At 44.4% G+C, this 26,320-nt stretch overlaps 1 protein-coding gene across 1 annotated transcript; it reads right to left on the bottom strand.

Annotated features, from left to right (window-relative positions):
• Window positions 1-7,094: 7,094 nt before the first annotated feature.
• Window positions 7,095-11,255, bottom strand: LOC141145562 (E3 ubiquitin/ISG15 ligase TRIM25-like). Its single transcript, XM_073632362.1, has one exon. It carries the CDS (start codon window positions 11,182-11,184, stop codon window positions 9,592-9,594), a length of 1,593 nt encoding a protein of 530 aa, XP_073488463.1. The 5' UTR covers window positions 11,185-11,255; the 3' UTR covers window positions 7,095-9,591.
• Between the last annotated feature and the right edge of the window lie 15,065 nt (window positions 11,256-26,320).

Raw genomic sequence — 26,320 nt, 5'->3', positions numbered from 1 at the left:
CATTTATGCAATTTGTCTGGTGTGTTGTACCAATGCATTAGTAATTTATAGCTCGTCTCTTGTGATTTAGTGTTTATAGAACCTTTGTGAGCAAAAATACATGCATACCTCCATTGTTCATCCGAGATGTCCTCTCCCAGCCCCTCTGACCACCTCCTCCTGTGACCGCCATCATCAAAGCTCTTGGGGTGTTGCAGCCAAGCATATGCAGATGAAATGGCTCTGTTTAGAGGAGTCTTACTATGGCAAACCGACTCAAGATCCGTGAGAGGTCTAAGGAATTCCCCTTTTTGACTATGGGTGGTTAGGTAGCTTCTTAATTGAAAATAAGACCATTGCCTTAGATGTGGTAGGTTATTTTCCACCTTCAAAACCATCCAATCTTTAAATCTGTCATTTGTAAAGCAGTCACCCGTCAGTAATGGGGATGCGTCCTGAGTTATGGGTTTGAACAATTTGTTTCCGAGTCCAGGGGCAAAATCTGGGTTATCTGATAGTGGAGTCAGTGGGCTTACGTCAGAAGTAATACAATGGCGATTGGCGAGAGAGTGTATAATCTCTAGTGTGACGCCAGTTATAGGGTGTTTGCGGACATTCAGCGGGTATCTAGCCCAGGGGATCCATGGGTAGTATTGTAACGTAAGTGCGTTCAACTCTCCCTCCAGGTGTACCCAGTCCTTCATGTGTCCATGACAATGCCAATCTATCACTCTGGCTAAATGTGAAGCGTAATAGTAATGTTTAAAGTTCGGTAGGTTAATCCCCCCTAAATCTTTGGGTCTTGTCAGCCAGGGTAACCTAATCCTAGGTTTTTTTTGATTCCACAGGAATCTCAGAATTATAGAGTTTAGTGTACAAAAAAAGGTATGAGGGATTCTAACTGGTATGGTGCGCATTAGATATAGAAACCTGGGTAGAATAATCATTTTTATAATAGCAGCCCGCCCAAACCAAGAAAGGAAATCTAAGTGCCAGTCTTTAAGATTTTTTTCACAGCTCTTCAGGAGTGGCGGAAAATTCTTTTCAAACATGTTCTGGAGTCGAGGAGTAAGCCAGACTCCTAAATATTTAAGTGTATTGGGGACCCACCTAAACTGTGAGTTGGCGGTGGTTAGGCGGAGCAGATTATCTGGTAGCGTAATGTTGAGGGCTTCAGATTTAGAGTAATTTATTTTTAGATTTGAAATGTAACTGTATGTACTAAATTCTTTAAGTAAGTTAGGTATGGAGACAGTAGGGTTTGTGAGAAAAAATAAAAGGTCATCTGCATAAGCTGCCACTTTGAACTCCCTGTCCCCAATCCGGAATCCAGCTATTGCGGTATTTTGTTTAATCGTTCTTATGAATGGTTCCAGGGTTAGTATGAATAACAGGGGTGACAGCGGGCACCCCTGCCTAGTCCCATTCGCAATGTGTACAGGTTTAGAGAGGGTACCATTAATCTTTAATTGTGCTTTAGGGTTTTGGTATAAAGCTGATATCCAGGAGAGCATGTGCGAACCCAGTCCCACATGTTGGCACACTGCCTTCATGAAATCCCATGCTACTCTATCGAAGGCCTTCTCCGCATCCGTGGACAGGAGAAGGCCCTCGATATCCCTCGCTTTTGCTGCATGTATAAGAAGGAGCGCTTTAATGACATTATCTTTCGCGTCTCTTCCAGGGACGAAACCCACCTGATCCAGATCAATCAGCTCTGGCAATAGTGGGCTCAGTCTCGTAGCGAGTATTTTGGCGAATAGCTTAACATCCAGGTTTAGCAGGGAAATGGGTCTATAACTTGGGCATTCTAATGGGTCCTTTCCTGGTTTCGGTATCACTGTAATGTGGGCCGAGAGAAAATCTGGGGTCACCTTTCTAGGCGAGGACAGAGAGTTCAAAGCAGCCGCCAGGGGGTTCTTAATGATGCTTAAGAAAGTTTTATAATAAATGGCTGAATAACCGTCTGGGCCCGGGCTCTTGCTATTTTTTAAATGTTTAATGGCCTGGGTAATTTCTAGTGGTGTGATTGGGTCCTCTAGTAGGATGGCGTCTGACTCCTGAAGAGCTGGGAGACCGCTCCTGAGTATGTAGTCTTTTATAATTTGGATTCTGTCGTCAGTCACGTTTTGTTCCCTGTGTTGTGGTGGGAGATTATAAAGTTTTGTGTAATATTTCTGGAAATGATCGGCAATCGCTTCTGTTGTTATGTCAATTTTACCTTGTGACCCTCTGATGCCGGGAATGTTATTAGAGGTTGTGTGTTCCCTTATCGCTCTTGCTAAAAGTTTTCCTGTTTTATTTCCTGCCTCGTAGTATAGTTTCTTTCTAAAGAATAGAGTTCTTTTAGCTCTGGAATCCAGTATTTGTTGAAGAGTCTTTCTAGCTTCTAGTAGTTGTGTGGCTGTGGTTGTAGATAAAGACTGTTTATGCAAGGTCTCTAGGGTGTTGATTTGTGTGATCAATTTTTTAATAGTAAGTTCTTTTTCTCTTTTACGCTTGGATCCCATTCTTATCAACTCACCTCTAATCGTACATTTGTGGGCCTCCCATATCATAAGAGGGTCTGCGTCTGGGGTGTTGTTTAAGTTGAAAAACTCAGTCAGTGTGGACGTTAGAGTGGGAAGAAACGACGGGTCCGTCAGGAGCGATGCATTTAATCTCCATGTCGGTTGTTTCTGTGGAGGATTTAATAAATCCAACGACAGAGAAATAGGTGCATGGTCAGAAATCGTTTGGTTTCCTATGTGCGCACCCTCCACTAACTGAAGATCTCTCTGTGAAATAAATAGATAGTCTAGTCTCGCATATCTAGCATGTGGAATAGAAAAAAAGGTAAAATCTCTATCCTCAGGATGGAGAAAGCGCCATGTATCAACCAACTGTAGGGATTGGAGCATTGCCTTTAGTTTTTTGAGAATTTTGTAGGTGATACATGTTTTCCCGTTGGACGTGTCTCTGCTAGAGGGTTAAGTGGGACATTAAAATCCCCTCCGAGGATCAGGCAGCCGGAGGCAAATCCCTGCAGCTCCTTTACCATTCGTTGGCAGAACGTGACATGGGCCTTATTCGGGAAATACACGTTCGCCAGAGTTACAGGGGTGCCTCCTAGAGATCCCTTTAAAAAAATAAACCTACCTTCGGGGTCAGAGAGTTGTTCAGTTAGTTCAAAAGGTGTGTTTTTGCTTAATAAAATTGATACTCCCTTGGATCTGGAATCGTTATTTGTAGCATGGAATGCCCTTGTAAAGTGGGAATTCGTAAGTTTAGGGACATGGTGTGTCCTAAAATGAGTTTCCTGCAAGTAAACAATTTGCGGCTTACCTTTTTGGAGTTCTCTTAGAAGGGAAGTACGTTTCTCAGGGACATTCAGTCCTCTTACGTTGTGCGAGATGATCAGAGGGTTTTTCCCAAGCGATGAGTAGGCCATGGCGGCAGGTCAGGAGGAGGTGGCTTCGAGGACAATCTGCAAGGAGACAGCTACAAAAACCTGGTCAAACACTTTGTTATTATCACAGACTCTCAATCTCAGTCCCAGTTGGTGTGGGTCTGAGTAAAATAGAACAAAAGGTTGATCACCAGAACAAAAAAAAAAAAAGGGGGGGGGGAGGGGGAGTGGGGGCTAGAAAGAGAGAGAAAGGTAAACGATAAGTAAATAAGAAAGGGGAAGAGTAGATTGAAGGAGCAAATAAAGTACTGGGGGGTCCCTCACCGGGGCGTGCTCTTGTCGCCCCAGAGGGGGAGCCCACTGGTTATGATAGTGATCCCCGAGACCTGCAGTCAGGCCACTGGATCACTTTGTGGGGGAAGAGGGAGTCGTCAACGACCAAGCGGGGGCACACCAACTAGATTAGTGAATGTGTAAAATTAGGTTTGAGAGAGAACTCTATTGAGTCACACACAGCCTTAAGAAAATTAGCTGAAAAAAAGAAATAAAACTCAACCATCGTACACCCAACCCAGGTATCAGTCAAAAATTCGGGATGAGGTGGTGGGATGTCTTATAAGGCTAGAGCTGAGACCTAACATAAAATTCAAAACTAAAGCTAAAGTTCTCTAAGGACTTGTAGAAAGAGATCAAATGGGGCACTAATGGTATCATCGTCCTCTTTGGAAGATCCATGTTTCCGCCCTGTGAGAACAACTGAACGTCAATTGTGACTTAAGGTGAACATGTGGAATAAGAGCAGCTGTAAAACTGTGGAGCCGCACATTCGTGCCGAGGGTCTTGAGATTCAAGGGTAGGTGAACAAATTGGGTATGTTCAAAGCAGATGTAAATGAGAGTTATCAAGAAGTATCTGCAAAGCACCTGTGAACAACGTAACTGTGCAAACTTTAGTAAACACTGACAACAGATTGGGATATAGGCGTCACTTCATTCATCCTCCTGGAATCTGGCTTCCTCTGCGGGTCTTCTCGGGGTTCCCATTTTGGGGTTTCCAGATCTGCTGTATTTGGATTTCTTGGACAGTCTCTTGTCAGGTGTAGAGAGAGGTGAGCTCGGTGGGCTTCTTTCAATAGGTGTCCGGAGGAAATCAGCGTACCACTCTGGTAGGTCGATCTGATCCAAATCTAGAGCGCGGCAGAACTCAGGGAGGTCAGCGGGGGTGCGTAGGGTGTGTTGGAGACCATTGTAGGAGACCAGTAGAGCAAAAGGGAATCGCCAAGAATATCTGAGATCTTTTTCCCTTATTTTCTCCAGCAGAGGGCGCAAAGCGCGTCTGTTTTGCAAAGTGATCTGAGATAAGTCTTGAAACAGCATGATCGTTGCTCCATTGAAGACAATTCTCTCATTTCTCCTTGCTTTCCGCATTATTTCGTCTTTTAACACAAAACTTTGTAGGCAACATATTATATCCCTTGGAGGAGCTGTGTCTGGACCTTTAGGTCTGAGGGCTCTATGAGCTCTGACAAAATCAATCTCTGTGTCCTCAGGTCTCTCTAATAAACTGTTAAACACCCTTTGCAGTGCTGGGGCTATTTGGGCCTGTTCCACTGATTCAGGTATCCCTCTCACCCTGACGTTGCACCTTCTGCCTCGGTTGTCGAGGTCTTCGATATGTCTGTTCATGTTAATTAGGTGCTGGGATTGTGTTAGTGAGGCCTTTTCAAGTCTGCCTATGGCCTTATCCCTGTGTCTTCCCGCAGCCTCTGCCGCCGCCATCTTCTCATTAATAACCAGCATGCTGGTCTTAAGGTCTGTGATGGCAGCAGAGAAAGTGGCTTTGATGTCAGCCGCTATCAGGGACATATCGGCGAACGTTAAGGGGTGATCCGGTCTGTGCTTACCCCTGCCTGAGTCTTCCGGAGCCGACTGGGAGTCCTCGCTGTACTCCTCCTCGCCGTGCGCCGACGCCATCTTGGATCTCGTTTTTCTGCTGGTGAGCTGTTTAGCTTTAAAGATGTCCGGAATCGTAGAAGCCGAGTGAGGCACCGATCCACGTCTCGGGCGGGATTTAGGTGTGTAGTGTAGCTTCTTACCCGGCATCTGGTGGCTCTGGGTCGGGTATTTAGGTTGCGGACGGCTGTGTGTGCTGCGGAGCTCAGTTAGTGTGCGACCATCTTCGCCGCGCGCCAAGCCACGCCCCCGTCCATGGAATATTTTATATTTTGCCACAAGTTGCGGGAAAGAGACAATTTTTAATTTTTTTTATTTTTTTTGCGCAAAGTTGTCACTAAATGATATATTGCTCAAACATGCCATGGGAATATGTGAAATTACACCCCAAAATACATTCTGTTGCTTCTCCTGAGTACGGGGATACCACATGTGTGAGACTTTTTGGGAGCCTAGCCGCGTACGGGACCCCGAAAACCAAGCACCGCCTTCAGGCTTTCTAAGGCCGTAAATTTTTGATTTCACTCTTCACTGCCTATCACGGTTTCGGAGGCCATGGAATGCCCAGGTGGCACAAAACCCCCCCCCAAATGACCCCATTTTGGAAAGTAGACACCCCAAGCTATTTGCTGAGAGGTATAGTGTGTATTTTGCAGACCTCACTTTTTGTCACAAAGTTTTGAAAATTGAAAAAAGAAAAAAAAATTTTTTTTTCTCGTCTTTCTTTATTTTCAAAAACAAATGAGAGCTGCAAAATACTCACCATGCCTCTCAGCAAATAGCTTGGGGTGTCTACTTTCCAAAATGGGGTCATTTGGGGGGGTTTGTGCCACCTGGGCATTCCATGGCCTCCGAAACTGTGATAGGCAATGAAGAGTGAAATCAAAAATTTACACCCTTAGAAATCCTGAAGGCGGTGATTGGTTTTCGGGGCCCCGTACGCAGCTAGGCTCCCAAAAAGTCCCACACATGTGGTATCCCCGTATTCAGGAGAATCAGCTAAATGTATTTTGGGGTGCAATTCCACATATGCCCATGGCCTGTGTGAGCAATATATCATTTAGTGACAACTTTGTGCAAAAAAAAAAAATGTGTCACTTTCCCGCAACTTGTGTCAAAATATAAAACATTCCATGGACTCAATATGCCTCTCAGCAAATAGCTTGGGGTGTCTACTTTCCAAAATGGGGTCATTTGGGGGGTTTTGTGCCATCTGGGCATTTTATGGCCTTCAAAACTGTGATAGGTAGTGAGGAGTAAAATCAAAAATGTACGCCCTTAGAAATCCTGAAGGCGGTGATTTGATTTCGGGGCCCCGTACGCGGCTAGGCTCCCAAAAAGTCCCACACATGTGGTATCCCCGTACTCAGGAGAAGCAGCAGAATGTATTTTGGGGTGCAATTCCACATATGCCCATGGCCTGTGTGAGCAATATATCATTTAGTGACAACTTTTTGTAATTTTTTTTTTTTTTCGTCATTATTCAATCACTTGGGACAAAAAAAATGAATATTCAATGGGCTCAACATGCCTCTCAGCAATTTCCTTGGGGTCTCTACTTTCCAAAATGGGGTCATTTGTGGGGGTTTTGTACTGCCCTGCCATTTTAGCACCTCAAGAAATGACATAGGCAGTCATAAATTAAAGGCTGTGTAAATTCCAGAAAATGTACCCTAGTTTGTAGGCGCTATAACTTTTGCGCAAACCAATAAATATACACTTATTGACATTTTTTTTACCAAAGACATGTGGCCGAATACATTTTGGCCTAAATGTATGACTAAAATTGAGTTTATTGGATTTTTTTAGAACAAAAAGTAGAAAATATCATTTTTTTCAAAATTTTCTGTCTTTTTCCGTGTATAGCGCAAAAAATAAAAACAGCAGAGGTGATCAAATACCATCAAAAGAAGGCTCTATTTGTGGGAAGAAAAAGACGCAAATTTCGTTTGGGTACAGCATTGCATGACCGCACAATTAGCAGTTAAAGCGACGCAGTGCTAAATTGTAAAAAGTGCTCTGGTCAGGAAGGGGTAAATCCTTCCGGGGCTGAAGTGGTTAATGCAATTATGTATTAATTAAAAAGCTTATTTTTTGTCTACATAGAACTGTTGTATATATCTGAATTGGTCCTGATATCACTTCCTGTAATCACCTACACAACAGCATGGGGGGGAGGGGCAGCACTCTGAGCCAATTAGAGCTTTACAGCTTTGTACACTTCTGTCTGACAGCAACAATAAACTACAATGAAGATAACAACCAACTTCACTTATTTCCTTCATTTTGATCTGTTAAATATACACTTGAAAGAATATTGTTATAGCTATTCAGTCAGTGTACAAATCACCCTGTGAATCCTGCCAGAAATCCAGTGCTGTCCTGTGCACTCTGCAGTCTGATATTAACCGCTTCCAGTCCGGGCCAATTCTGACATTCCTCTCCTATATGTAAAAATCAGCATTGTTTTGCTAGAAAACTGCCCAGAGCCCCCAAACATTATAGATTGTTTAAAGCAGAGGCCCTAGAGAATAAAATGGTGGGTGTTGCATATTTTTATATTTGCACAGCGTCTTTTTAAATGCAAATTTTTTTGAGAAAAAAAAACATAATGAATTTTAATACACACACAATTTTAAAACACAATATATTACCCATATGGTGGATTATAAAAGATGATGTCATGCTGAGTAAATAGATACCCAACATGTCACGCTTTAAAACTGCGTACGCTCGTGGAACAGCGCCAAAAAACGACAGTACATAAAAATCTACAGTGTACAGTACTATGAGTGAGTGGTGTCATCCTAGGACAGGAAGTGTGTTACTGGCAGGATCTCTAGGTAAAAATTGAAAAAAGAAAACCAATGCAGTCACCACATCTAAGTATTGGCAAGCTGCAATAGTGTACATTACATTTTCTGCAAATTTAGAATAATCATTCAAATTATAATCAATGATAATAACCTTATCCTGACCACTAACACTTAGGGCTGGTTCACACCACATGCAGTCCAGTGCATTTTTTTTCTGCATCAAAAACGCATAGAAAGTAGGTTATATGGTTTTCAATGGCATCGTTCACACCAGTGCTTGCAGTTCCAGTGCGTTCCAGTTCCAGAAAAAAGTAGAACATGCTGCATTTTTCCGGCACTGGACTGTACTGGAACGCTGTAAAACGCATCAAAAACGCATTGCAACACACTTGTCCTTATTTATGGTTAAGAAAAAAGAGGGGAAAAAAAACACTGGAATGCATCAAAAACGCGCATGCAGAAAAGCACCTGGAACGCATCCAGGCCAGTTTACACCATAGAAACGCAGTCCGGATGCGCTCCAGATGCTTTTTTAAATGCACGTTTTTGATGCGTTTTTGATGCAGTCCAGTGCATTTCCCCCCTTTTTTTTCTTAACCTTAAATAAGAACATGGGAGTTGCAGTGAGTTTTTGATGCTTTTTACAGCGTTCCAGTACAGTCCAGTGCAGAAAAAATGCAGCATGTTCTACTTTTTTTCTGCAACTGAAATGAACTGGAACTGCAAGCACTGGTGTGATCTATGCCATTGAAAACCATATAACCTACTTTCTATGTGTTTTTGATGCAGAAAAAAAAAACGCACTGGACTGCATGTGGTGTGAACTGGCCCTTAATGAACCCCTGAAAACCCCAAATCTTATTATTGTCACTATAAGGGCCAGTTCACATCATAGAAACGCAGTCCGGATGCTCTCCAAATGCTTTTTTTAATGCGTGTTTTTGATGCGTTCTATTGCGTTTTTGGTGCGTTTTTGATGCGGTCCAGTGCATCCCCCACTCTATTTTTTTCCCTTAACCTTAAATAAGAACATGGGTGTTCCAGTGCATTTTTGGTGCGTTTTACAGCGTTCCAGTACATTCCAGTGCAGGAAAAATGCAGCATGTTCTACTTTTTTTTCTGGAACTGGAAGCACTAGTGTGAACTATGCCATTGAAAACCATATAACCTACTTTCTATGCATTTTTTATGCAGAAAAAAATGCACTGGAATGCATGTGGTGTGAACTGGCCCTTAATGAACCCCTGAAAACCCCAAATCTTATTATTGTCACTATAAGAGAATAAATCACACTTTCCTGTGCTGAGATTTCTCAATGCTGTGATTGTTTGTGTTGGGAACCTTTAGATTTATGACATATGGAATATGAATCTTCTGCATTATTCCATTAGTTACAAATAATCAGATTCAGATTTCTGTCATGTCAGCAGGTTTGGGCAGATTTTCTGTTATATTATTATTTCTCACGTCGCCTTTCACCCCCAGATATTGTTATAGAACCTTCTCCTACATATAACCCGGCATGGAGGGGCTCAGTGAAGGTGGTGGTGAAGGTGTGGAGGTGTCGGATCGGGTCACACAGATCATAAAAGGACAGCCGCCCGGCCTCATAATCCACATCGATCCTGACTCTGTTACTGGAGAGATTGGGAGATATGCTGATCTGTTTATAGTCATGTGTTAGAAAACACCTATCGCTATACCTGCACAAACCCCAGGACTTGTTATTATATCCAATCCCTGACTGCCTTCCTCTCCTCTCTATACTGGGATAACACATCCCTACTCTGTAATGTTCTGCCTCACTGACATCCACTTCCCAGTAATGTCGCCCCAAGGAAAATCTCTGACTGCTTAATACCTGGAAATATGACTGAAATCTCTCCGGTGTTTCTGGACGATTCTGCTCTATATCTGACCAGGATACAGTTTTCATGTCATCTGATATCTGTAGATTATTATTAGCTGTGTTCACATCCAGTAATATGTCTGAAGCTTCCTGTATATAGAAGGATACATTTCCCCCTTTTATCATATCAGATAACCCTGTGTGTAATGTGTGTGAGATTCCAGACACATCCAGATCCCCTCCATCATGGAGGAGTCTATCATATCTCTCTCTGTCCTCATCATCCCCCTCCTCAGTATCACACAAGTCCCCTGTGTCTGATTCCTGTAGGACAGTCAGTGGGTCAGTCATGTTACACAGCTCCTCAATGTCCCCCATCTTCCTGGACAGATCCTCCTTCTTTATTTCCAGCTGATGGATCAGATCAGACAATGAGATCCGCTCTTCCTGGCTGGAGATGTTCCTCAGGACTCTATTCTCCAGGTCCTCCAGATGTCTCCTGAGCTCTATGAACAGGGCAGTGACTCTCTCTGTTAGACCAGCTGATTTTTCTTGTACTTTTCTCCTGCGATCCTGCAGACTCTGGACTCTTTTCTCCGTCTCCTCTCTCTCTGTCATCAGTTTCTGCAGAACATTTCTCAGTTTCTGTTTCTTCTTCTCGGAGGCCTCATCCAGAGTCTCCACCTTGTGTCCCCGGTGTTCTCCGGCCAAACTGCAGGACACACAGATACAGGCAGAGTCCTCAGTGCAGTAATATTTAAGAAGTTCTCTATGGATGGAGCATTTTCTGTTCTCCATGGAAGTGGTGGGATCAGTTAGGACATGTTCTGGTGACTTGCTGTGGACTCTCAGGTGATTATCACACAGAGAAGCTTCACACATCAGACAGGATTTTACAGCAGGTACAGGAGAGTGATAGCAGTAAGTACAGAAGATTCCAGTCTTCCCTTCTTCCAGCTGAGAAGATCGGAAAGCCTCCACTATGTTACGTAGTGTTATGTTCCTGTGCAGTACAGGCCGATCCTGGAACTCTTCTCTGCACTGAGGACAGGAATAACCTCCAGATCTCTCCTGTGTATCCAACACACCATCAATACAGACCTGGCAGAAGTTGTGTCCACATCTCAGGTTTACAGGATCTGTATAAATGTCCAGACAGATGGAACAGTCCAGCTCTTGTCTCACATCAGCAGACGCCATCGCTGACAGCAGAAGAGAGAAATGAAAGTGAAAGTCTCTGAGACTGAAAATCCAAAGTCATCTCACATTTCTCGGCACAGGGTGGGGCTGAGCTGGTCTTGCAGCTTTTATCTTGAGGAAGTTGGAGGACAAATAAAAGTTTATATTGAAGGTATATGTCCCTACATGTTGATACACATTGTACTAATTCTTAGCTTTAAATTGCTTCTGCAGACAAGACACAAAGTTAAGTTATATAATGTAGTGTGAATAGCTATTTGCATGTTTATGCTTTTTGTTTTTTGTGTTTAGGAGAAAATAATTTCCAACGGTAAAAGAAACCTGTCCCAAGACATATACAAGTGGTTAAAAGTATTTTTACTATGAATAGTGTAAAAGGAGGAGCTGGAACATACAAAGGTGGGCAGAAAAACCCCAAACTCCAAAGCAGGCGGAACAGAGCCAGGAATTATGGCAGAGACAAAAAATGCTCCTTCACTTTGCTCCTAGCAATTCTTGTATTACATGCACAGTGTACACTCCCAGATCACTTCCAACAACTCTAAGAACAGTTCATTAAAAAAATATATATAAAAAATCAATGACAGAGAAGGATGTGGATGTCCTTGTCCCTTCTTGATGAGGCACTTAGGGCTAGTTTACACTTGCTTCGAAACAAGGCTTTGGAGAGGCTTGGTTAACCACTTCAATACCAGGCACTTAGACACCTTCCTGCCCAGTCCAATTTTCTGCTTTCAGCGCTGTCGCAATTTGAATGGTCATACAACACTATACCCAAATAAGTTTTTTATCATTTTGTTCCCACAAATAGAGCTTTCTTTTGATGGTATTTGATCACCTCTGTGGTTTTTATTTTTTGCGCAACAAATAAAAAAAGACCGAAAATTTTGAAAAAAAACAAGTTTTTCTTTGTTTCTGTTAAATTTTTTGTAAATAAGTATGTTTTCCTCTTCAATGATGGGCACTGATATGACTGCACTGACAGGCACTGATAAGGCGGCACTGATGGACACTGATGAGGTGGCACTGATGATGGGCACTGATAGGCAGCACTGATGGGCACTGATATGCGGCACTGATGGGCACTCATAGGTGGCACTGATGGGTACTCGTAGGTGGCATTGATGGGTACTTATGGGTAGCACTGATGGGTATTTATGGGTGGCACTGATGGGTACTTATGGGTGGCACTGATAGGTGGTATGGATGGGCACGGATGGGCAATGACAGGTGGCACAGATGGACACTGATGGGTGGCACTGATGACACTGGTGGCACTGATGACACTGATGGGTGGCATTGATGGGCATCACTGATATATAATGGTGCCAGTCAGTGCCCATTTGTGGGCATTGATTGGCACAGATTGGGCATTATTTGCACATGTGGATGGCCATGGGGTACATACCTGGCCATCCACATGTTGCCTCCTTCCCTGGTGGTCCTGGCGGTTTCCCTGGTGGTCTAGTGTGGGAATCTGAGGGGGGGCTGCGCTGATAAACAATCAGCACAGACCCCCCTGTCAGGAGAGCAGCCGATTGGCTCTCCTCTCCTCGTATCTATCAGACGCGAGTGAGGAAAAGCGGATCAATGGCTTTTCCTATTGATATCGTGATCAGCCATGATTGGACACGGCTGATCACGTGGTAAAGAGCCTCCGCAAGTGGAGCGGTGTGTCAGATTGACACACCGCTCCACCGATCGCCACTATGTGTGCCCCCGCGGGTGCATGGCGGCTGTTATCCTGCTGGATGTCATATGACGCCCAGTCAGGATAGCTGAACCACCGCCCGGCCATCAATCTGCTATAGGCCGGGCGGGAAGTGGTTAAAGCTCTCTGGACGCCAGTTAAAGCTCCCGTCACTAAATAAATGGTTAGCTTACAGTCCTGTTTACACCTTGCTTTTGCTTGGTGCTTTAATGAGGCTTCGATGGGGCTTCAATAGGGCTTCGGTGAAGCTTTGGTGAGGCTTTGCGGGGCTTCAATGAGGCTTCAAGCGATCTTTGCCATACACTTCTATGGAGGCTTTGAAGACGCTTTGAAGCACCACTGAAGCTACATGGGATATAATTGTTGAAGTGAAGCCAAAACAAAGCAAAAGCAAGGTGTAAACAGGACTGTAAGCTAACCATTTTATTTAGTGACAGGAGCTTTGACTAGCATTAAGAGAGCTTTATCAAAGCCTGTCTGAAGCCTTGTTGAAACCGAAGCAAGTGTAAATGAGCCCTAACTTGAAGTAAACACGTACACTTGACAAACACATGGTAGCTCTGGGTAAGTGACCCACTAGGTAGAGAAGGAAGGATGAGGATCACAAACCATTACAGATTGCAAAATTCAGCAAAGGCGGCTTTTGTGTATTTCTCCTAACAGATTCAATTCTTATCAGATCTCAATTCCAATCTGCAGCTTCTACATCTAACATCTAAAATTTATTGAGGACTCAAGTGAGCGAGACAAGTCATATTACTTCAATACTGTCCACTCTAGTTTTGAAAGGAGTTAAAGTGGTTGTGAACCCACAAAAAAAAAAACCTGCAAGACAAAGACATAATGAGCTAGTATGCATAGTATACTAGCTCATTATGAAATACTCACCTTAGATTAAAGCCCCCGCAGCGGTCCTGGCACACTGCTCTGCCCGGCTACATGTCTCCCAGAGTTATTTCCGGTATTGGTGCTGTGATTGGCTCGAGCCGCGATGACATCACTCCTGTGCGTGGGAGCCACCGGTAACGGCACATCAGCTGAAGCAATGACACGAATGAGCTGTTGCTCCGGTGCGCATGTGCTGATGACGTCGGCACATGCTGATACAGGGGATATCTCCTAAACTGTGCATATTTAGTTGGTATCCGGGGTAGCTACAGATAAGCCTTATTATGGACTTACCTGTAGTAAAAAGTGGTCTGTAAGGGTTTACAATCACTTTAACCAAAAAGATGTCCTGGAACTGGAAAGGCTGCAGAGAAGGAGATCCAAATAAATAAGGAGCACAACTATGAGAAACTATTGCAAATCAGACCATTGAAGCCAAACTCGATGCAGATATAAAAGACACAAATGAATGCAGCTGTATAATCATACATTTATTTTTTAACTTCAAGCAATGTAAGTAACTGAATGTGATTTGGTATCAACTTCTTGCAGTCCCTGTACAGCAGGGCTGGAAAGTAAGAGGAAGAAGCAACACGAGGAGCCACATTTACAGTGAACAGTGTCATTATACGAGGTGTGTCCACAAAGTAATGAGAATGATATTAAAAAATTATTTTATTGAAAAATGTTACACCTGAACATTGTCTCCCTTGAAATATGCACCTTGTGAGTGTACACAACGTTCCCAGGGATTTTTCTATTCTTCATAGCGCCCCTGAAAGTCTTCAAGTGGGATGGCGCTCAGAGCCGGTGTAGTGGCTCTTTGGACGTTATCCACACTACCAAAATGGCGCCTTTCTCGTGTTCAAATCCTGAGTCACAATTTCATGAGCAATTGACTTGGTAATTCCCGTTTCCTCTACAATCATTCCTATAGTGAACCGTCGGTCAAAAATGGAACAGAACGTGGATGCAGTGAGGTCTGTTCTCAACTGTGACCGACAGTCAGGATTGTGACTCAGGTTCTGAACACAAGAAAGGACGCCATTTTGGTAGTGTGGATAACGTTCAAAGAGCCACTACGTCGGCTCTGAGCGCCATCCCACTAGAAAACTGTGTTCAATTGTAAAATTTTTCAAAAAAATAATTTTTAAAGCATCATTTTCATTACTTTCTGGACACACCTCATATGTTCCATTATTTTAATATAAACTAACCATTATTTTATACAATGCAGTATGGACAAAACCTTCATTGTTTAGTTAGTAGCAGTTGGTCACATTGAGCAGGACTTGTTCTGTAATATTGAAGACATTGTGTAGATTCTCTAAGCCACTTCTTCAGTTTTAATGAGTGTCAGAAAGATACCCCAACATGTACTCAGGTAGCACCAACACCTTAATCCAATCACCATTAGATGTGTTGAGGTAGATGTTGATTATCCAAGAACAGCATGGGAGGTGTGAAAGGTGTGGAACCCCCCTGTTCTAGTTACATCATCTCATTGAGACATCAAGGATGGGGCTATGTAACTAGATGAGACTGCTCACACCATACTATAGCATTTATATCCACACAGGTAGCATTGGCACCTTCATCCAGGCACCATGGAATGTGAAGATGTTGGTTGTCCAAGAACAGGATGGGAGATGTCAAAGTTGCTGAACCCCCCTCTCCTAGATATATCATCCAAATGTTGGTGTCAGGAAGCCTGCATAGGTGTTAGTTCCTCCACCGTGTCCAACAACAACCTAAATGTGACTTCCAATTAACCACTTGCCTGCTCAATGGCCAGGCCATTTTTTGCGATATGGCACTGCATCACTATAACTGACAATTGTGCGGTCGTGCGACGTTGTACCCAAACAAAATAGACATCCTTTTTTTTTACACAAATAGAGCTTCCTTTTGGTGCTATTTTATCATCTCTGGTAATTTTTGCTCTATAAACAAAAAAAGAGCGTCGATTTTGAAAAAATATTTTGGACTTTTTGATGTAAAAAAATAGCCCCAATTTTTTTTTTTTAAAAGCAAATGTTTTTCTCAGTTTAGGCTGATATGTATTCTTCTACATACTTTTGGTAATAAAAATTGCAAAAAGCGTATATTGATTGGTTTGCGCAAAAGTTATAGCGTCTACAAAATAGGGGATAGATTTATGGCAACCTTTAAATCTCTCCGCGAGTTATTCGCAGATGTAAGCATGTCTGCTTCCACCAGTAAAGCAGCTGCGATTCCCTCCTCACCATGCCTTACAACACCCAGTTCTGGGGAGCCCCGTACAGTCAGGGAGCATAGCCCCGTGTTGGTTAGCCCTGAATCCCCTGATGCAGACTCAGATCAGGAGGAGGATCAGGTTGTAGCTAAGAAAGCAGCAAAATACAAGCTGTCTCTTGAGGAAGTAGATGAGCTGTTGAGCGCTATTTATGATACACTGGAAATTGATGAGGAAGAAACTCAATTGACCAGACATGATAAAATGTATGAGGCTCTGGGGAAAAGAAAGCTAAGGTATTTCCTATACATAAAGTGCTTTCTGACCTTGGCCGCAAGGAGTGGGCCGAGCCAGATAAAAAGGTCTTCTTTCCAAATTCTCTTAAAAGGAGATTCCCCTTTGATGAGAGCCCAGAGGCGGTCTGGAATAAAAATCCTAAACTAGATGCCCCTCTGTCCAAAGTCTCAAAACAGTCTGACCATGTTTTTGAGGATATGGGTAATTTAAAGGACCCAATGGACAGGAAAACAGACATAGTCTTAAAGAGGGCCTTGGATGCTTCTATGGCAGGCTTAAAACCAGCTCTAGCCACTTCTTGTGTTGCCAGGAATCTGGAGTTCTGGTTATCCCAACTAGAAGAACACCTAAAGGCAGGCACGCCTAGGGGGAGCTCTTGAAAACCTTCCCTATGCTTTTTAAGGCGACAAGTTTCATCTCTGACGCTTCCACTGATGTCATAAAATTTACGGCTAAAACCGTGGTGCTTTCTGTTGCAGCCAGGAAGTCAGTATGGATGAAAACTTGGGGGGGACACGGCATCTAAAACACGCCTGTGCAGTGTCCCCTTTACAGGAGACTTAGTCTTCGGGCCTGAACTAGATACCGCCCTGGAAAGAACGGCGGATAAAAAGAAAACCTTTCCCATCAAAAAGAAAAATTTTCAAAGAAAATGTTTTTGTCCCTCAAAGGAACCCTCCAAGTCAGAGAAGGAGTTCAAACCCAAAAAGCACTGGACAGGACAAAAAAGGAAAGGGAAAGGGGGCATACTTTTTAACCGCCCCAATTCAAACCCTAAACCCCAGTGACATCAGGGTTCCGGTGGGAGGAAGGTTAGTGAATTTTCTCCCACAGTGGGAAAAGATAACCTCAAATGAGTTTGTCTTAAACATTATAAAAAGAGGGTATGCGCTGGAATTTCACAGCTATCCACCCTCAAAGTTTCTTGTGAAAAAGCTTCCAAGACACTCAGAAAAGGCCAAGGCCTTACCTCTGTTTATAGGGGAAATGGTGGATCAAGAGGTATTGACACCAGTCCCCATTCAGGAACAGGGGGACGGTTTTTACTCGCACATTTTTGTGGTAAAAAAGCCTTCTGGAAAGTTCAGACTAATCATGAACCTCCGACCTCTGAACCGCTCCATCCGATACAAAAAATTCCGAATGGAGTCCATTTACTCGATAAGGAATCTTCTCCAAAAAGAGGTGTTCATGGCTACCCTGGATTTAAGGGACGCCTATCTGCATATCCCAATAAGGAAGGAATGCCAGAAATATCTTCGGATGGCGATCCAGATAGACACCAAAATTTATCATTTCCAGTGCAGAGCACTTCCCTTTGGACTGTCGTCCTCCCTGAGAATCTTTACCAAGGTTCTCGGGGAGGCATTAGTTCCGTTAAGACTTCAGTCAGTCTCGATCATTCCATATCTAGATGACTTACTCCTCACGGCCCATTCGAAGAAACAACTTCGTCGGGACCTAGAGTTGACACAGCTCAGCCTGAGTCGGTTGGGGTGGATAATCAGTCTGGAAAAGTCCAAGACTACTCCAACACAGAACATTTTGTACTTGGGGTACAAGATCCTGTCAGTAGAGCAGAGAATAGTCCTGCCGGAAGGAAAGAGATTGAATCTGCGCCAGAGAATGTCTTTTCTTCAAAGCAGCGCCAAGTGTACAGTGAGGGAGGTGATGTCGGTCTTAGGACTTATGACAGCAGCCATTCCAGCTGTACAATGGGCCAGGTTCCACCAAAGAGACCTTCAGAGGTTTCTGTTGGAACAATTAAAAGACAAGGATCTGGAAGAAGAGATTTCAATCCCCACCAGAGTAAAGCGCTCCCTCTGGTGGTGGAAGGAGACAGAGAATTTAAACAAAGGGGTTCTCTGGATCTCTACTGTCACATCCATACTAACTACGGATGCGAGCAGCTGGGGCTGGGGAGCCCACCTCAACTCAGACTGGGCACAAGGCAGGTGGGCGTCAGAGGAGAAGCTTCTCTCGTCCAATTGGAAGGAGCTAACAGCTGTCCTCAGGGCTCTGTTATTCCTTCAGAATACAATACAAGGTCATCATCTACAGGTCCGTTCAGACAATATGACGGCTGTAGCTTATATAAACAAGAAAGGAGGCACCAGAAGTCATCGACTAATGCTGGTGGCCAGTCGCATTTTTCAATGGGCAGAATCCAATCTAGCATCCATCTCTGCAATTCACCTGAAAGGGGAGCTGAACAACTATGCAGATTTCTTGAGTCGACAACGAGTGTCGAATCAAGAATGGTCTCTACATCGGAAGTGTTCAACTACATAGCAGCTTACTGGGGAAAACCAGAATGGACCTGTTTGCAAACAAGGAGAATGCAAAAGTTCCAAATTTTTGCTCGCTACACCCAGGAGATCAGCCCTGGGCAGTAGACGCCTTACAGACCCCATGGACCTTCAGTTTAGCGTATGCGTTTCCTCCGCTTCACATCATCCCGAGGGTTTTAGCGAAGTTTCTAGTGGAGGAAATGTGTTTAATCTTAGTGGCACCATTTTGGCTCAAGAGACCATGGTTCACAACGTTGCTAAGGTTGACAGATCAGCCTCCTCTGAGGCTTCCCTGCAGACCAGACCTTCTGTCTCAGGGACCTCTCTTTCATCCACAAGTATCCATGCTGAACCTCTCAGCATGGTTACTGAGGAGGAAATATTGAGGAGCAAGGGCCTGACTGATAGAGTGATTCAGCCCCTGCTACGGAGTAGAAAACCTGTCACTCAAGCCATTTACAGGAAGGTATGGAGAAAATATAACAGCTGGTTGAACAGCCGAGGTGAGGTAAACATGGATACAGCAAATATCTTACAGTTTCTCCAGGAGGGGATAGACAAAGGGCTAACTCCTAGTACTATTAAGGTCCAGATAGCGGCCTTAAGTGTGTACTTAGAGAAAAGGTTGCAAGAAGACCCTTTCATTGCTAGGTTCTGTGAAGCAATCTCCAGACGCAAACCAGTTAGTTAACATCGCCCCATCCTGGGATCTATCAGTCGTTCTAAAGGCTTTTTTGGGGTCACCTTTTGAACCTATCTCAGAGGCCTCTCTAAGACTAGTCACTTTCAAGACAGTACTACTTGTAGCAATCACTTCAGCAAACAGAGTTAGTGAAATCCAAGCTCTCTCTGTCAGAGAGCCCTTCCTCCAAATTCTAGAGGACAGAGTCATCCTAAAGACAGACCCTGGGTTCTTACCAAAGGTGGCATCTAATTTCCATAGGTCACAAGATATTGTCCTCCCTTCTTTCTGTCAGAAGGCTTCAAACGAGAAAGAAAAGCGTTTTCATTTATTAGATGTGAGGAGGTGTATCGTAGAGTATCTTAGGGTAACCAATCCATTCAGAATCTCAGATTCACTTTTTGTTCTTTTTTCCGGACAACATAAGGGGCAAAAAGCTTCTAAAGTCACCATATCTAGGTGGATTAGGCTAGCTATAGCAGAGGGTTATAAGACAGTAAACAAATATCCTCCTGGGGGTATTAAAGCCCACTCCACAAGGGCATTATCAGCATCCAGGGCAGAAAGAGCTGGTGCCACCCTGGAGCAAATATGTAAAGCAGCCACGTGGTCAAGCTTTTCCACCTTTACAAGGCATTATTGACTAGGCTTAATGTCCAGTCAGGATCAGGCTTTTGGGAGAAAAGTTCTCCAAGCCGTGGTCCCCCCCTAATCTGGTGAGTACTTGGGGATCCTCTCAAGGGCTGTCCTGGAAGACAAATGGGGAAAACTGGAGTTAGACTTACCGGTAACTCCTTTTCCAGTGGTCTTCCAGGACAGCACGATCCCATCCTTTTTTTTTTATTATGTTAATGTACTAACATTATTACCTGTTATGCTTATGTTTTTGCAGTTCCATTCTTCGGTTCTTGGTAAATGACTGGCCAGGGACCTGAGGGACCGACTTTTGAACTGTTTTGCCAATGTGTTTCCTGGGTCAATGGGAGGGACTCTATCTCTCAAGGGCTGTCCTGGAAGTCCACTGGAAAAGGAGTTACCGGTAAGTCTAACTCCAGTTTTCACAAATGTCCTTGGACTTGTAACCCTAACAGGAATGGTGTCAGGTTCGTCACATTGGCCATCAATATTCCACGTTCTTGTGTAATGGTGAACTGAGAATACTCACATTAAGAATAAACACATTTGTTACAATCTGATTGTACAATATCCTTTAGATCCACCATCAACTATCTAGTGTAAGGGCCTTCCTGATTAGATACAATTTGGATAGATCAGGTAGGTTCTTATATAGTTTTAGTAAATCTAAAGTTTATTGGGCAAAGATTGTATGGTCAAATTGTAACTTGTTTGGTGACCCTAAAGCTGACCACGTGCGGGAATCTGATTGTAATATCTCCTTTAGATCTACCTAGGGTTGCCACCTCATCCCTTTAAAACCGAACACATAATTACACGGGTTCTGTTGCTGATTAACGTGGCAATAAAACTCACTTGGTGCCTTATATGCATTAAATTAACATCAGAACCTGTGTAATTCATATGTGTTTGGGTTTAAAGGGATGAGGTGGCAACCTTAGATCTACCAACAACTATGTAGTGCATGGGTATTCATCCTGTGGCCCTCCAGCTGTTGCCAAACTACAATGCCCATCATGCCTCTGCCTTTGGGAGTCATGCTTGTAAATATCATCTTTGCATTGCCTCATGGGACTTGTAGTTCTGCAACATCTGGATGGCCACAGATTGAGCACCCATGATGTAGTGCAGGGATATGCAATTAGCGGACCTTCAGCTGTTGCAGAACTACAAGTCCCATTAGGCATAGCAAGACTCTGACAGCCACAAGCATGACACAGAGGCATGATGGGACTTGTAGTTTTGAAACAGCTGGAGGTCCGCTAATTGCATATCCCTGATGTAGTGTAAGGGCCTGCCTGATTGGATTCAAATTCATTGGATAGATTAGGTAGGTCCTCATATTACATTGCTTCTTTTTTATCTAAAGTTGATAGTGCAAAGATTGTATGGTCAGATATTATGGGGACCAGAAGAAGTCAATCTAAAGGCCATATTTATCCAGCACAGAATGGACTCACACATACAAGAACCTATTCTATACTGGACATTGGAATTTCCCAGCTGGTATTGTAATTTTGAGTAAAAAATAAATATATCTGGAACCAACATTACTCTCCATACACGCACATTGACTTGATGACATTTACAGTAGGTGACCGCGATATTGTGTCAATATCGCCGCATTTATCGGCAAGATTTGACACCTGCGAGCCCCGTCGCGGGAGCCAGCGCCGAGATGGCTCACCGATCGGGAAAGGAAAACTTTTTTTTTCCTTTCGCGATGAGCGACAGGCAGTGCGGTCAAAGTTTAGAGACTGCTAGTAGAACATTCTCTGAACATTTTCTCGAGTAAGTCTTCAGTCTGTGATAGTTTTCTGTAGCATTAAATGTAATAAATATTAAATTTTTGCCTCTTGGAGATATTGGGGGCCACATTTGATGCCCCTTTCCCTTGCAAGTTGACAACCACTGTTTTAACTGATCATCTGGATACATTAAGTACCTTGTTCCTTTTACACTTTATTGATCCTTTAGCATTACTACATCTAAGAGATGTGGATTATTTTCTTACCATATGGTATGAAAAATAACACAGAAACTCCAGAAACTCCTGACAGAACCTCTGCCCCAGTGTGGCTCCTGTCCCCCAAGCACACCAGCTCAAGCACAGAATGGTATCTTTTGGCCTGTATACTTGCGTAGCCCCTTGAACGGCTACAGAGCACCGCTGGTTCTGAGGACAAAGCACAGGAATAGGCCATGGAGGAAGAAGAAGAGGAGGGGGTGGAAGAGAGAGGTGTGTTACAATCATTAGTAGTGGCATTTTGGAGGCGTGGCGGTGGAACAACCTCCAACACTACTGCACCTTGTCCTGCATCCTTCCCAGCTGCCAGCAGAGTCACCCAATGCACCGTGAAACTTAGGTAACGTCCCTGTCCATGCCTGCTGGACCATGAGTCAGCGGTAATATGCACCTTACCACTGACTGCCCTGTCCAGCGAGGCATGGACATTGCCTTCCACATGCCGGTAGAGAGCCGGAATCGCCTTCCGTGAGAAAAAGTGGCGTTTGGGTACCTGCCACTGAGGAACCGCACATTCCACAAACTCACAGAAGGGGGCAGAGTCTACCAACTGAAAAGGCAGCAGTTGAAGTGCTAGCAATTTTGCCAAGCTAGCATTCAACCGCTGGGCATGTGGATAGCTGGGAGCGAACTTCTTTCGGCGGTGCAGCAGCTGGGGCAGGTAAATTTGCCTGGTACAATCTGACGTCGGTGTACCGAAAGCAGATTGCCCACAAGTACTTGGTTGTGACACACCTAATTCTACACCTTCATTCCTCTCAGTGCAGGTCTCAGAGAGGACCGAAGGTATCGTGGGGTTGGAGATCTCAGCTGATGAGGAACAAGAAGAGGTCGTCTTTGTTCTTTGGTGTGGGTCTTTTAGATACGCTTGCCAACGAACTGCATGGCAGGTCAACATATGTCTGGTCAAGCATGTGGTGCCCAAGCGGGAGATGTTTTGGCCACACAGAGATATGCTTGAGACATATGTTGCAAATAGCGGTGCGATCTGATGCACTCGTCTCAAAAAAGGCTCACACCAAAGAACTTTTGGAATAATGCGCAGAGACAGCAGCGCCCTGCACATGCGGAGATTTGGGGTGTGATGCAGTCAGTGTGCTGCCCTTAGGCTGGCCCCTGGAGGGCATCCTGCCTTGTTGGTGATGTGCCGCCTCCTCCTCCTCTTCCTCTCTCCTATCAGGCACCCATGTTGAGTCAGTGACCTCATCATCCCCTCCCTCCCCATCACTGGAGCAAACCTGGCAGTATGCTGCAGCAGGGGGAGCATGACTGCCAGATTGCTGTCCTTCTTGGGCACCCCCTCTGTCCGTGTTCACGTTACTGCCTTCATCTAGCTCAGTATCATCATCAGAGCCTTCTAAACGCTGGGCATCCTCCAGGAGCATGTACCCAACACTGTGGTCAAACAGTTCGAGGGACTTCTCAGGAGGACATGGTAGGGCTAGGGAAGGATTCACTGATGACATTGAGCCGAGGGAAGAGGCTGCTGCTTTGCCAGACAAAGTACCCTGAGCTTGGGTGAGAGAGGATGAGGAGGATGAGGACGGCTTGGTCATTCACTCGACCAAGTCTTCCGCATGTTGCGGCTCAACACGGCCAGCTGCCGAAAAAAGGCCAAGCGTGTCCCACGGCCACATGCTGATGAGGATGTACCGTCTCCACGACCAGCACTGTTGCCTCTAGACACAGAGCCTGCTTGCCCTCTTTTATTGGCTTGTGACTGTCTGCCTCTCCTTGTTGGCCTTCCAGACATACTAATGACCTGTAGCTGCACTAAGCTGGGATATATATATATATATATATATATATATATATATATATATATATATATATATATATATATATATATATATACTCTGATACTGCAACTAGCAAAATCAACTGCCTACCTATAATATGAGAACACCACCAACCTTCTACAGGTAGCTTTAGGTGAACACTGTGCAGAGCTCGCAAAAAACTAACTTGTAGCTTATTTAGCTGCCTGCAGTAGTGATAGGATCAGGAAAACACCACCAACCTTCTACAGGTAGCTTTAGGTGAACACTGTGCAGAGCTTGCAAAAAAATAACTTGTAGCTTATTTAGCTGCCTGCAGTAGTGATAGGATCAGGAAAACACCACCAACCTTCTACAGGTAGCTTTAGCCGAACACTGTGCAGAGCTCGCACTACACTAACTTGTAGTTTTAGCTGAACACTGTGAGGAGGACGCACTACACTAACTTGTAGCTTTAGCTGAACACTGTTCAGAGGACGCACTACACTAACTTGTAGCTTTAGCTGAACACTGTGCAGAGGTCGCACTACACTAACTTATAGTTTTAGCTGAACACTGTTCAGAGGACCCACTACACTAACTTGTAGCTTTAGCTGAACACTGTACAGAGGTTGCACTACACTAACTTGTAGTTTTAGCTGAACACTGTTCAGAGGACGCACTACACTAACTTGTAGCTTTAGCTGAACACTGTTCAGAGGTCGCACTGCACTAACTTGTAGTTTTAGCTGAACACTGTTCAGAGGACGCACTACACTAACTTGTAGCTTTAGCTGAACACTGTGCAGAGGTCGCACTACACTAACTTGTAGTTTTAGCTGAACACTGTTCAGAGGACACATTACACTAACTTGTAGCTTTAGCTGAACACTGTGCAGAGGTCGCACTACACTAACTTGTACTTTTAGCCAGGGCCAGATTAAGAGCATCAGGTAGCTTTAGCCGAACACTGTGCAGAGCTCGCACTACACTAACTTGTAGTTTTAGCTGAACACTGTGAGGAGGACGCACTACACTAACTTGTAGCTTTAGCTGAACACTGTTCAGAGGACGCACTACACTAACTTGTAGCTTTAGCTGAACACTGTGCAGAGGTCGCACTACACTAACTTGTACTTTTAGCTGAACACTGTTCAGAGGACCCACTACACTAACTTGTAGCTTTAGCTGAACACTGTACAGAGGTTGCACTACACTAACTTGTAGTTTTAGCTGAACACTGTTCAGAGGACGCACTACACTAACTTGTAGCTTTAGCTGAACACTGTTCAGAGGTCGCACTACACTAACTTGTAGTTTTAGCTGAACACTGTGCAGAGGTCGCACTACACTAACTTGTAGTTTTAGCTGAACACTGTTCAGAGGACACATTACACTAACTTGTAGCTTTAGCTGAACACTGTGCAGAGGTCGCACTACACTAACTTGTACTTTTAGCCAGGGCCAGATTAAGAGCATCATGGGCCTGGTCCTGAGGATTTCAGTGGGCCTTTTTATGGAAACAAAATGAAAATGCAAACAATTTTTCGCTAAAACGAATTAAATATACTCTCACCAGTAATACCAGCCGTGCAGCCTCTGAGCAGCAGCAATACCACCTGCTATCCGGTCTCTCACCAGCAGCAACATAGGGAGACAACATTTCCAAACTGTCATTTAGGGACAACCCCTTCTTCCCAAAAAAAGATGAGGGTGGAGGATGTAGTCTCGGGGGTTGGCAGGGAAATCGTCAGTGGAGGTGATTTGTCAGGCAAATGGCTGGTGTTAGTACTTAAAATCAATCATCCTGACACCATGCTTGATATGGTGTCAGGATGATCAAATTCCATTATTTCAGTTACTACATTGTAATATATATTGAAATAGTTCAACTCACCATCATGCAGAATCAGTGGGAACCTGAGCTTGTCACTTGCCACCAGATGCAGCTTGTCACTTGCCACCCATAGCCTGCCACCAGATGTAGAGTATCACTTTCCACAGTTGCCTGCCACTAGATGCAGCATGTCACTTGCCACCAGCAGCCTGCCACCAGATACAGTGTGCCACTTGCAACCAGATACAGTGTGCCACTTGCTACCCACAGCCTGCCACAGATACAGTGTGCCACTTGCTACCCACAGCCTGCCACAGATACAGTGTGCTACTTGCCACTAGCAGCCTGCCACCAGATACAGCATGCCACTTGCCACCAGCAGCCTGCCACCAGATACAATGTGCCACTTGCCACCAGATACAGTGTGCCACTTGCCACTAGCAGCCAGCCACCAGATACAGTGGGCCACTTGCCACCAGCATGCCACCAGATACAGTGGGCCACTTGCCACCAGCAACCTTTCACCAGATACAGTGCGCCACTTGCCAACCACAGCCTGCCACCAGATACAGTGTGCCACTTGCCACCAGCAGCCTGCCACCAGATACAGTGTGTCACTTGCTACCAGCAGCCTGCCACCAGATAGTGTGCCATTTGCCACCAGCACCCTGCCACCAGATACAGTGTGCCACTTGCCACCAGCCTGCCACCAAATACAGTGTCACTTGCCACCAGCAGCCTGCCACCAGATACAGTGTGCCACTTGCCACCAGCAGCCTGCCACCAGATACAGTGT

Source organism: Aquarana catesbeiana, linkage group LG05 (assembly GCF_042186555.1).
Source record: "Aquarana catesbeiana isolate 2022-GZ linkage group LG05, ASM4218655v1, whole genome shotgun sequence".
Taxonomy (NCBI): Eukaryota; Metazoa; Chordata; class Amphibia; order Anura; family Ranidae; genus Aquarana; species Aquarana catesbeiana.
The sequence above is the reverse complement of the archived record's forward strand: the minus strand, read 5'-3'. Positions and strand labels throughout refer to the sequence as shown.